This window comes from Phyllostomus discolor, chromosome 14, assembly GCF_004126475.2.
Source record: "Phyllostomus discolor isolate MPI-MPIP mPhyDis1 chromosome 14, mPhyDis1.pri.v3, whole genome shotgun sequence".
NCBI classification, from domain to species: Eukaryota; Metazoa; Chordata; class Mammalia; order Chiroptera; family Phyllostomidae; genus Phyllostomus; species Phyllostomus discolor.
Window position 1 is genome coordinate 24,555,076 of NC_040916.2, and position 13,052 is coordinate 24,568,127.

Genomic DNA, 13,052 nt, shown 5'->3' on the forward strand with positions numbered 1-13,052 from the left:
CACTCTTTAAGGGGTGGACCCTCAGAAGGGGAGCCCCACGACAGCTGGACTTGCCCCTTCTTCCACGAAGAGAACCCCACTGTGAAGAGGGGGGTCACTTGTGGCTCTTGGGCAGAGAACCACAGCTTCCCCTCTTGCAAGAACCGCCCTGACTCCCCCCCCATCACAGACACCGTCACGAGGAGATACAGTTGGGACAGAAACAACGTAAATGACGTGCTGCCCGTCCCAATGCGCAATGAACAGACTTTGGGACGGTTCCTAGCAATAAATATTTATTAATTAGAGCAGCTAAATGAATACCAAAGACATGAAAAATAAAAATACAAGGAAATAACGGGACAGAGGCAGTATTTTCAGAAAAGGCGAGTGTAATTCATCGAGTCCACAAGACTGTAAACAGAGGCCGGCCGGCGCGGGAGGGCACAGGCCCACTACCGAGCCCCGGTCACCACGGTGCTGGCGGGCTGCTGGGCCCCCGTGGGCTTGCTCTGGTTGGCGGTCTTTTTGTTGGCCATGGATTCCACTGCTTTCTTCACCCACTCGACCTGGGGGTCCGCACAGACTTTGAGGCCACGCTTGGTGATAAATCTGCAAAGTGAGGAAGAGACAGGCCACGTCAGTCCCATCCTCACAGCCCCGGGACCAGGAGCTCAGATCTGACCAGCTACGGAAGCTCCTGCAGGGACCGCTGAACCCCGGGACCATACGCAAGACCCCCTCTTCTGGCGTCTGTCTTAACACGAAGGAGAAACACCTTGGGGTCGTGCCCAGCAGCGACCCGCAGGCTGCTGCTCTCAGCAGGGCTACCCACCGCTGTCCCTCAACTGGACGGCGGTCGTCACCTGGTCCAGTTATGACAAGTCAGCTTTTTCAGATCGGAATGCACTCATCCCACTGTCTGAACAAAAGGAGACTACTACTCCTGTCTCCGGGTACGGCGTGGTTACGGGTTGGCACCACAGGGCGGCTATTCTGCAAACGGGGTCCGGAGACGGCACCGTGCCGGGTGGGCTAGTTTCTGAACGTCCCCTGGGGGTGCGGCAACTGGCCACACGTGGCACCCACGCTCCAACACGCCCTCTGAAAGGAGGGAGTGTGGGGGGTGGAGGGGGCGTGGATGTTCACACGGGTGTGGCTACAGGGTCAAATCCTGACCTGAACCAGCCCCCCCAACCCCAACCTTCCAATATTCCTCCGGTTTCCATCCGAGTTTCTGGCTAAACTACATCAGAAAGGAGCGCGTGCTTTATCCGGCCGCCCCGTGTCACCCCACAGCCCTTACGTGGCGCTGGGTAAGGGCACGTGAGCACGGAAAACAAGGGGGCTGCTGGGTAATTCGGGGCTCACTGTGCCCGCGTGGACCTGTCTTCCCCGAGCAGGGCAGCAGCCTCCTGCGCTGACGTCCCCGGGCCCCAGCCCCCAGCCCCCAGCCCCGGGGACAGACACTCACATGACTGCACGCATGGGCCCCTCCCGGATGGTGTAGGTCTTGATGTTTCTCACGGGCAGGGGCCGGGACGTCAGGCTCACGCAGATCCTCTGCTCCAGGACCTCGCTGCCCACACCTGGCGAGGAAAAGCAAGCAGACCGAGACATAAGATGCCGTTCCGAGCAGAGCCACCCTGAGAGCGTTACAAGTAAAATGACAAGGAGCGAGGGGACGGGGAGTCCCCCGAGGGAGGCGACCCTCGGCAGCGGGAGACCCCCTGTCTTGGACGGAACAGGGCGCGGTGCTCTCGGGTTCGGCGCTGAGACTCGAGGGCCGGAGAGGGAGCAGTTCGTAAAGAATCCGTCCTCCGAAGGAAAGGCCCCGGGGAAGCGAGCGAGCGTTGCCCCGGTCAGAGAGCCACCTCACGGGGGAGAAGGGACAGCGCTGGGCAGAGTCCACGGTACCGAGGGTGGGGTAAGACCTAAGCACCCTTTCCAAGTGCGGATTTTCCCCTCAGCCGAAGGGACTGGCACTGCTTCCCAGGGGGATACTCGGCTAAAAGGCATCTGAGTAACACCGAGGCGGGAGCAGGTTGGACCGCAGTGCCGCTGGTCCCGGAAGGCTCCTTCGAACCCGTGGAACCACACCGAAGGCGCCCACCCACCCTGCCCCTCTTCACGCGCCCCCTTCCCGCTGCCCGTCGGCCCGGTAGGTGACCTCCGTCTCGGCCAGCCTGCTGTTTAGTGCCGACTGTCTCTGAGCCCAGTGCGTCTCCTGGGAAACCACACTTTCTCTGGGAAACAGCCCACGAGGGACCCCAAGACCCGGAGAACCCGACTGGTGTCTAAAGCCCTAAACCCCCTTTCTCTCTCAGCCACGTGAGTGTGCCTGTGTTACCGGGGAAGACATGTCACCTTGTCACCCCCGGCCGAGCGGACTCAAAGCACAGGTCACTTAGCGCCCTGGTTGTACGTAAGGGGGGTCAGCCCAGCGGGACTCGAGGGGGTCCCTGAAGCAGAAAGCTTGGGGATCAGAGCCCGGAGTCTGGGGTGCTCCTCGGTCTCTAAGGGGCGCCGTCTCCCTACCCAACCCCGGGGCGCCCGCCAGTGGGGCCCGTCAATGGGGACAGCTGAACGCCAGCCGCGATGCCAGACTGGGCCCCATGTACTTGTCTTAACCCTTTGGCGTCCCCTCAATCGTTTTCAGTTTGCCCACAGTCACAGGGAGTTCCCGACCTTGCCACCTCTAGTCATGGACACCCTCGGGGAGCTGTGATCAGAGAACCACAGTCTCAGCAGTAAGTCTGCCAATGATGTGGCGGACAGCCGAGTTCACCGCAACAGGAACTACGCCCAAAGGACAGTCTCTCTTGTTCCAGAGCCACAGCGGGGAGGGAAAAATCCTCTAGGAAACATGGCTAGAACACGCAGGGAGGGCTCGGGGTAGCTCCGTCTCCCGGGGCGCCTCCTGCAGGTGTGTGTGGCTGTGTGTCAGGCATCGATCTCTTTGTCAGCGCCTCTCCTAAGGTCTCCTACAAGCCCCAGACATTTGTCATGAATGGGAGCAGCATTCGGAATAGCGATCGTAAGTGCTCCCATGAACTTGAAGGTCACGTCGATTTCCTCGTAGGGAGGTGCGAGCTTCCAGTGTTTCGGCTCAACAGCAAACACTGATTTGCTCCCGAAAATACCCCTTCCGGCTCACCCCCACGTTATGACTAGACTCTCAACAATTCGGAGACTTTGCCGAGACCGGTATTGCGCAGGCAAAAGCCACAAAGGCATGACAATGGTCCCACTGTCTCCCAGCTGACATCAATCAAGAAATCACCCCTTGAGAGGAAATCTGATAAGCGATCCTCAGACTGATTTCCTTGTAATCCCAGGGGAGAGTATCTGTTATTGCAGTCAGCCTGCAGGTAGCTAAGTCTAAGCCCAGAGAGGTGAAGAGATTTACCCCAAGTCACCCGATCCGGAAAAGCAGGAGGCCGAGTTCTGTCTTTGGGAGGGGACCCTAGAGTCAGAACTGTCACTCCCATTCTGCACGTGGCACGTCCGAGGCTTGCCTTGGGGAAAGCATTCCACGCCAGCCAAAGCCTGAGTCAAAGCCAACCGTGTGCCCACCTGCCCGCCTATCTGTTCCTTATCCCGGGAACAGCCTTTCGACTTACCTTCCACGACATAGGCGGTGAGGCAGCAGATGCCAAGGAGGGCCAGGACGAGAGCTCGCATGGCTGTGGTCCTGCTGGGCTGGGCTGAGCTGGGCTGGGCTGGGCTGGGCTGAGCTGGGCTGGGCTGAGCTGGGCTGAGCTGGGCTGAGCTGGGCTGAGCTGAGCTGAGAGAGGATGAGCTCCAGCAGCTCTGGAGCCTCTTTTATCCCCCCCGATGGTCAGCGCGCTTCCTGTGGTACGAGGGGGGCTTCCGAGGTGGGTGTGCAATCGTGGAAAGTCTTTGCAACACTGATGCTTTTTCTTTTTTCTTTTTTGAAAAAAAAAATTCCCCTACTCATACGAACCCCGCCCCCTGTGGCCTTTTCCTCTTCACCTGTGGTTAACGCATCAGTGAAAGCACCCCTACGGGTACAATAGATGCGGTCATCTGCCGCCGCCAGCCTCAATTCAACTCTTCCGCTGCTCGCGCAGACATGCCCCCGGGCCCTGTCACCGTCCCCAGCGTGCGGACAGTGTAAAGGAAAGGTGGTCACAGTGGTCCTGCGTTCCCCCCGTGTCACGTGACGCTGGCTGTGACAGGAGGTTTCCACTACCAGGGATCACGGGGGGCCCCCCGAGACCATGCACGGTGACTCCCTTCCGGAGGGGAAGGGACGCGGCTGCCACTCCACACTGCTCCTACCTTTGCCTTCTTTTCTGTCCCACTCCCCCCCCCCCCCGGCCCGGGTTCGAGTCCCGCCAATGCTCGGCACCGCCCTCCCCAGGGACCCGAGAGACGCTAAAATCACGGCGTTTGGACCACGTCCGGAGGCACGCTTCCTATACGGCAACTTTCCATATGCATACCTTCCAAAAGCTTCTGGAAAGTTGTCCTGACATGAACATTGCTTGGAAAGAAAGAGGGAGACAGAATTATTTCTGATTTATGATTCTGACAGTCTTCATTTGTAATGTTTTTCCCGTGAGTCTCTACGGGTACATCCATGTTTGCATCGTTGTGACAATTATAAATACTTTTCACATAGAGGTAACTATCCTTCCCTGAGTAGAAACACACACAGACCCATTAAACCATGCCCTTTGAACTTGTGGTATTGACCCCATCTATAAGGCAAATTTTCCCCGACAGACACCAAATCGTTTCCCTTTGATAACCAGGACTGGGGCTGCTGCTCCATAGTTCTTGCTACGTATTGGCATGGAGCCTCCCCCACACCTACAGCAGCTTAAATGTGCCATGCCTCCCACAGGGTCTGTGGGTCAGCTACTGCACAAACGCTCTGGCCCTGCACTTGTCTTTTTTTTTTTTTTTTTGGTCTTGGTTTGTTTTTCATAGGTATCTATGAAATGTATTTTTTTTAAGATTTTATTTTTATTTATTTTTAGAGAGATGGGAAAGTAGGGAGAAAGAGAGGGAGAGAAACATCAATGTGCGGTTGCCTCTCGCACGCCCCCTACTGGGGACCTGGCCTGCAACCAAGGCATGTGCCCTGACCGGGAATTGAACCGGCGACCCGTTGATTCGTAGGCCGGCACTCAATCCACTGAGCCGCACCAGCCAGGGCTAAAATGTATTTCTTAATTATGTGTGTACTAAAGAGATTTTGCCAACACTCACGGATATGAAAAAACATTCTTATTCAATATAAGTACAGCTGAAACTTTTCGCCATTGCTATTACGGATAGGAAAACAAATTCCTATATTTCTGTAAAAATGACAGATTAACATCTAAGAGATTTTCCATGAGTGGAATTTCATCCTCCCACGCAGACCCCCTTCTGGACTTCACAGCGGCCTTCAGCTGTCCCTGCCTGAGACGACTCTCCTTCATGGGCAGTGATGGGCTACCCTCGCCCCAACCCCCAAACCCAGGTCCCCAGGGTCATCTTAGACTCGCTGCTAAGGCACCCATCCGCCATTCTCGGCCAACCTGTGCTGAGCAGACCTCGGAGTAGCTCTCCCAGGCGTCTCCTCCTCTCTCTCCGCCCTGAGCGAGGCAGGCCCTCACCATCCCTTGCGAGGGATGCCAGTGCCACAGACCAACTGGTTCCCCTGTCCGCGGTCACCTCCCTGTCCAACCCGCTCTCCACAGGGCTGCCAGGGGACCACCCCAAAGCCTTGGTCACATCGTCTTGTTCCCCTTTCAGTATGTCCCGCTGCCCACAGGTTTTATTTCAGCTCTTCCCTCGTCACACACAAGACCGGTCACGATCCGACACTGCGCTGCCTTGAGACTCCCCGCCCTCCAGCCAGAACAAGGGTGTGTGCAGCCGACCACACGTGCTGCCTTCTTCCACGGCCTCCCCCGGCCACACCGCCTCCCGGACCTTGGACCCCCACCCCCCCCGGCTCCCGCCAGCTCCCGACGTGCTGACTGCACACTGCTCCACTCCGACCGGCTCTCCTGAAGCCCCCAGACAACATTAGGTCGTGCCATCCTCTGTCCCCAAGGACCTCTGTCCCATCACTGATCGGATTTGACTCCCCAACTCGATTTCGTCTCTGCACCTCCCGCCCGAGGGCAGCTCCTTGAGAGGAGGACACGCCTGTGCCCCCCGGTCCCAGTCCCCAGCACTGACCGAGTGTCCACCAGGTAGGAGCAGCCCCTCGCCGAGCGGTCTCTGAGTGAGTGGATTCTTCTAGAACACCGAAGCTGTGGGGGCTGCACACGAGGTGAAGGGTGACCAACTGCAAACGGGAACCCCGGATCCAGGCCTGTGGCTTCCCCTTACTTTTTTAATCAAATCAACGATCTGACCAGCGGCTAGATTTTGACTTTAGCATCTTGAAAGGCAGTTTCCTAAACTCTCAGAATGAGTGGCCCCCTCTCAGTGTTTCAAAGCCTGGCCAGAGTCTCCGGTGGGGAGCAGTTAGGTAGCAGAGGAGAAAGTGGAAACCGGGACAAAAGGGGCACGGCCCACTCACGTGTGGACACAGGTGACAATGACCGGTGGGGGGGACACCGGTGGGAACAACTCCTTTCACCCCTGACTCCTCTCTTCCTGTTACAGAGCGCATCCCAGCGGTCGGCAAATGCCGCTGGCGTTCCGCCTCCAACCGAGGCGCTACACTCTCCCTGCCGCCGGCAGCCCCGCGTCCACGCGGGCTCCCGCACCCGCCTCCCACCCAGGTTTCCCGCTTCCGTCCTCAGGCCCTCCCGGCCAACCTACGAACCTGACAAGGCGACCATTTCAGCGGGTGAGTCATTTTATGCCACTTCCCTGCTCAAAACCTTTCAGCAGCTCCCCATCCTCGTGAATGAAATGCAAAGTCTCCCCCCGCCCCGCGGCCAGCGTATTAAGATGTGGTTGACGTGTAACACTGTGTAAGTTCAAGGAGCACAGTACCACCATGCCACACACGTGTAGACCACGAAATCACTAACACGGCAAGGCTGGTGCACACCTCCGTCACCTCACATAGTTACCTTTTTGTGTATGTGATGAGAACGTTCAAGATCTATCCCTCTCTTTGTAGCTTTCAAGTTTATAACACAGTGCTGTTAGTCTCGTTAACTAGAGTCGCCCTGTTGCCCACGGGGTCCCCAGAGACTGTCCCTGTGATAGCTGCAGGTTTGTGTCCTTGGAGCAGCATCTCCCCGGTGCCCCCCAACCCCAACAACCACCATTCTGCTCGCTGGAGAATGGCTTTCCCGGTTTAGGCCCCACACACGCGGTATCACACACGTGGCACCACACACGTGGCACCACATGGCACGTGCCTTCCTCGGCTCTGTCTTCATGCACTCCGCCTAATGCCCTCGGGGTCCGTCCCTCTCATCGTAGATGGCAGGACCTCCTTATTTTTGTGTGGCTGAGTAACACTCCATCGTACATCTACGCCATGTTCTTTTCCAGCCCCTCGTCGGTCAGCGGACGCTTAGGTTGTCTGCGTGTCTGGGCTGTGGTGGCCAGTGCTCCAATGCACGTGGACGTGAGATACCTCTCCAAGACGGGACATCCTTTCCCTCGGACGCACACCAGAGGGAGAAGCGCTGGGCCATTCAGTGGTCATATTTTTAATTCCGGGGGAACCTCCACGCTGTTTCCCAGGGCAGCTGCACCACTCTGCCTCCCACCCGCACGGCACAGGGGGCTCCTCGTCTCCACGCCTGCGCGCCAACGCTCCTCTCCCGTCTGTCTGATAACGGCCTTTCTGACAGGCGTGGAGGGACGTCTCACGGTGGCTTTGAGCCCCCTTGTCCTCCTGATTGGTGATGCTGAACGCCTTCTCGTTTACTGCTGGCCCTTGGTTTTACCCCTGGGGAAATGGCTGTTCAGAGCCCCTGGCCGTCTTTACGGGATTGTTGTCGCTGTGCTGTGAGGTGGTATGAGGCCCTTGTATGTATTTACATTAACCCCTTATCAGACAGATGGTGACAAGATGCTGTCCCCCACTCTGTGGGCCGTCTTTTCATTTTGTCGATGGCTCCCGTCCCGGTGCAGAAAGTCTGGTGGAGCCCCGTTTATTTACTTTCTGTTTTACGCCTGTGCGTCTGGTGGCGTGTGCAGAAAACCTCCGCCAGGACCACCCACCGTCAGGGGCCTCTTCTCCGCGTTTCCTTCAGGGACGTTGACCGTTTCGGATCTTACATTCAAGGCTTTAATCCACTCGGAGCTGGTTTTCGTGGCGTAAGGTAGGGGTGCGTGCTGAGCACAGCGGCGTCCGAGCTGGAGTCCGCCTCGGAGACACTTCGACGGGCAGTGCCACGCAGGTGGGGACAGAAAACTGGACGCTGGGTGGAAATTCTACCGGATTATCCGTTTGTGAGCTGAGGTCCCCAGCCCGGGGACAGTCTTGGTTCTGTGACACTTTTCTCCACGATCGCTGCTCTCTCAGGCAGAGACAACTGTTTCTGCTTGTTTTCCAATAAAATGTGTCATTGTGCATCCTGCTTTTCTCACAGTGTTAAAAAAATGAAGGAGAGAATCCTAGAAGCAGCAAGAGACAAGGAGACAGTCACCTACAAAGGAGTTCCCATCAGACTGTCAGCTGATTTCTCAAAAGAGACCTTACAGGCAAGGTGGGGCTGGAAAGAAGTATTCCAAGTCATGAAAGACAAGGACCTACATACAAGATTGCTCTATCCAGCAAAGCTTTCATTTAGAATAGGAGGGCAGATAAAGTGCTTCCCAGATGAGGTCAAGTTAAAGGAGTTCATCATCACCAGGCCCTTATTATATGAAATGTTAAAGGGACTTATCTAAGAAAAAGAAGATAGAAAATATGAATAGTAAAAATACAGCAAACTCACAGTTATTAACAACCACACCCAAAGCAAAGGCAAACTAAGCAAACCACTAGGACAGGAACAGAACCACAGAAATGGAGATCACATGGAGGGTTAGCAACAGGGGAGTGGGAGGAGGAGAGAGGGGGAAAAGGTACAGAGAATAAGTAGCATAGATGGTAGGGAGAGAGAGGGCAAGAACAGTGTGGGAAAAGTAGAAGCTAAAGAACTTATGACTCATGGACATGAACTACAGGGGGGGATGTTGGTGTGAGGAGGTGTGCAGGGGAGAGGGGAGTGAAGGGGGGAATGGGACAACTGTAATAACATATTCAATAAAATATATTTAAAAAATGTCTACTCTGATGCTGTTTAGTTCCAGAAATGCCTAAAAATGAATGGATTAACTTTTACATGAGATATGGTGCAAAGACAATTATTTTTTCTCCAAAAAACAAAAAAAGAATTACATATGGGGAAAAAAGATATTTCCCTGTCATAGACTTTGAGTAATGATGGCCAAACTTATAAAATTATATTGAATAATCTGAATCACTGGGGTTTTTAATTAGTGAATTCTAATGAACTATGCTAGACAGATAATATCTATAACTATAATTACAGTATCTATCATTAGTGTCTATAACTAATATTTATAGTATTAATAAGGCAATGTTAATAGCATAGCCTAGGGTCGGCACAACTCATCTGTCTCATTTTATAAATAAAGTTTTATTGACACACATCAATGGCCACTTGCTTACATATCTCTGATGGCTCTTTGCACACGTCAACAGCAGAGCTGATGAGCGGCATCATCTTCAAAGCCTAAACCATCTGCCACTCGGCCCCTGACAGAAAGTCTGCTGAGCCCCGGGTCCATCCCTGATTAGTCTGCAAAATCAAAACTAGCTGTGTTCAGGAGGATCCCAGCTTTGTAAACACGCAGAAAGAGAGAGAAGACTGAAGGAGCATAGCAAAACCACTACAAGAATTCCCCCAGGAAATCATCAAGTTCATGACCAGGCCAGCTGCGTGAGCAGGAAATCCAGTAAGAGCTAGCTTCTGACGCTTCGAGCTCCTGGGGCACTGAGAGCTGACTGGCTCACTCCTGCTCTGTGAGGGAAAGTGTGTGGCACCGACAGGCAGGCACCGTCTCATTAGGTGCATTCACACTCACCTTTGCTCCTTGGTAAAAGACACATCACCACCACCAAAAAAAAAAAAAAAAGAATTCAAAGAAATGTCTAAAAAAGGCTTGTGGTTACCAAAAGGCTGCAAACCATTGCTCTGCACCACACAGGCACGCTCGGGGCCAGGAGCCCACCGGCCCCGGCAGGGGAAATTCTGCAGGCTGGCCGCTGGCGGCTGCTGCAAAGCAGCCTTGGTTACATTGTTTCCCTTCACGGACCAACGGGGACTCTGAGCAGAACAGCCGCAGCGTCAACGTCACCACCTCTCCAGGGAACATGAGGGTGGGAAGAAGAAAGATGCCCCGACTTGACGGCGTCAAGTTCACCACTTGGCCAAAAAGTTAAAATCACAGGCAGAGGCGCATTTTGGGGGTTTTGGTTTTTCAGAAAGCTGCCATTTTGGCCACACAGTCTGCCATGAACTTGAAATCTCTTGTGGGGCAGAACTGAAAGCATTTATGGATTTTGCTGAAGCTGGACATCAGCCCGACTCAGTCTGTCTGGAAGGGGACAGGCCCTGGCCAGCAGCCGAGGCTGACGCCAGGGGCCAGAGCCACCGAGGGGCCTGTCCTGGGTTAGCCACGTAACTGTGCTGGGTACCCGGAGCGGCAGAGTCAGGCCGGCCATCCTATGCTCACCCCGGCTCAGCCAGCCACCCGGTGGCTCAGTCAGCCACCGGCCCGAGGCCGTCCCCCCTCGCGGGCACCAGCAGCAGACTCAGACCCCCAGCATGTCGGGACCGTGGGAGGGGCTCAGGACGGCAGGGATTATCACCCACAGAAACGAAAGCCGTCACCGAAACCCTGACCCTGGAGCCACGCCCGCCAGAGGAGTGAGTGACGACAGAGCACGTGGTTTTCCTCAGAAGTGACTGCCTTACTTTTGTGAACAATCAGGATTGGTGTTTTTTTTTTTTAGAGTCAGCCAGACCAATGAGTCTCAGCTGTCCCCCACCTGGCCGCCTGCCCGCATCCGAAACACCAGGAGGAAGGTAGGTGTGCACGTGTCACCAGACACCCCGGACCTAGAGCAGGAAGTCCCCGGCTGCTTCCTGGTCACAAGGCCAACCACAAACTCCTTGTCACCGTGCAGTAAGGAGCACCTGAGGGCTGCAGATCACCTCCATCTCTGGTGGCCAATGCGACTGAGACCTTATCTCATCTTATTATCTTATTCTTATTCTTTCCATCTTATTCTTTACTGAAAAATTTCCCAATGTGTTGTGTGTGTGTGTGTTTGTTTTTTGATAGAGAAGAAGGAAAGGTAATTGAATCCTTGATGACAGAGTCGATGCAGTTCGTGCCGGGGCCACAGGCAGGTCACCCACACGCAGAGCCTCAGGATGAAAGTGAGCACGTCACTGTCACGGGCACAGGGCGGGTCCCGGCGGAAGCAGAACGGCCCGAAGGGGACTGACTGTACGAGCAAGCGATCCCAGGCTGTCCTCCCAGAGGCCTGTCCGGGCCACGCACGCATCCTGGCCCCGGCTCCGTGCGGACTCATAGCTCTTACCACCACCTGCCATGCTTTTAGGGAACCTGAATACTGTTCTCTCTCGACTAGGATAACGGAGGAGCTCAGCAAATATTCACTGCTCCCATTAGCGAAAATAAGCTCATTTCTTCTGTCCTCAAAGAACTGAAAGCAGAAGAGCTGTTCGATTTCACTTGGCGCCGACCACCTCGCACTGAGGCGGTCCTCGTATGACAGCCATTGGAAGGGAAGGGAAGGGCGGAGGACACGGGGACTAAAGCAGCCCTTAAACACAATCTAGCCAATCCGCTGCCCTTTCAACAAGTTACGTTGTGAGCAGCGCCAGGAAGCTGACGCCCTCCTGTCCCGGGCCTCAGCGGGGCTCGGACGCCATTGGAAAGACCATCACCCACCAAAAAAAAAAAAAAAAAGGCATGACACACACAGGGGATACACCAGTGTGATGCACATTTGCCGGTTTGCTCTTCCCACTCTACGAGCCCCCGAGGGCCAGGGGGCCAGGGGGCCGGGGAAGACGCAGGCAGCGGACACCTGCCCGCACGCTGGTCTTCACCCCATTGCCTGCCGGGGCTCCTTCCCCGCTGACTCCACCTGGAGCTCAGAGCACACGGCCCGGACAGACCTGACAGTAGAATGGGTGGTAAGCTTCAGGGCGGCCCGGGACACCCCCCCAACTCTCCTGGTCCACTTCCTGCCATTCTTAAACGCTATGTGACTAGAGTAACTTTTTAAAAAACCCAAAGTGTGGGCCAGCATCTTCTTTTAAGAGCTGCATTTAACGCCCACGATTTTATCTTACACGTCCTTCCTTCTGCTGTTCCTGTCCCTCGTCATGAGCCATGCAGGTAAAGCTGTTCCTGCAAACCCCTTCGTAATACCTGTAAAAGTCTCCCGTTCCCCCTGCTGCTGAGCTGGTTTATGACTTCCTGTCCTGTCTCTGTGACCACGACCCTTTGGGACCCAACCGGTCTGCGTCACGCCGGTCACCACGCCCCCAGCCTCCCAGCTCCCAGAGCCAGCCCTGCTCCCTGTCTCAGTGCCTCCCCCTTTCTTCTGCTTTTATATCATCCCCGCCACAGGAATTCCTCCGGCCCTTGTATTTTAAATTCCTGGTGGAACAGCCACGGGCATTCGTTTCTGAGCTTACTGTCCAAACCGAGACAGAATCCTAGTGTCAGAGCCCGTTCAAGGTCCTAACGCTTGAAAAAACGTATCTTCCCATATTCCCCCGGCATCATTAGCGGCACCGTTCTGCAGGCCTACTGACGGCGAGCATCCCGCCGCTCCGTATCACCCGCAGCACCACCTGCTGCCGGTGTCTGGAAGTTCTGCCATTCTCACCGGTGTGCGGTGGGATCTCGTTGTTATTTCAATTTGCACTTCCCTCACGAGGAATGACACAGAGCATTGTGTCACATGCCTACTTGTCATCTGTGCATCTTCTTCGATGAGGTGCCTGTTCGCACCTTGGGCCTGGGTGATTTCGTCACGTTGTTTGTTTTCTGGCTGCCGAGTTTGAGAGTTCTACGCA

At 55.1% G+C, this 13,052-nt stretch overlaps 1 protein-coding gene across 1 annotated transcript; it reads right to left on the minus strand.

Annotated features, from left to right (window-relative positions):
- Positions 1 to 326: 326 nt before the first annotated feature.
- Positions 327 to 3,747, minus strand: LOC114511822 (lymphotactin-like). Its single transcript, XM_028530580.2, has 3 exons — positions 3,603 to 3,747; positions 1,454 to 1,568; positions 327 to 591 (listed from the first exon to the last, which is right to left on the minus strand). Exons 1-3 carry the CDS (start codon positions 3,661 to 3,663, stop codon positions 435 to 437), a joined length of 333 nt encoding a protein of 110 aa, XP_028386381.1. The 5' UTR covers positions 3,664 to 3,747; the 3' UTR covers positions 327 to 434.
- Positions 3,748 to 13,052: the final 9,305 nt, after the last annotated feature.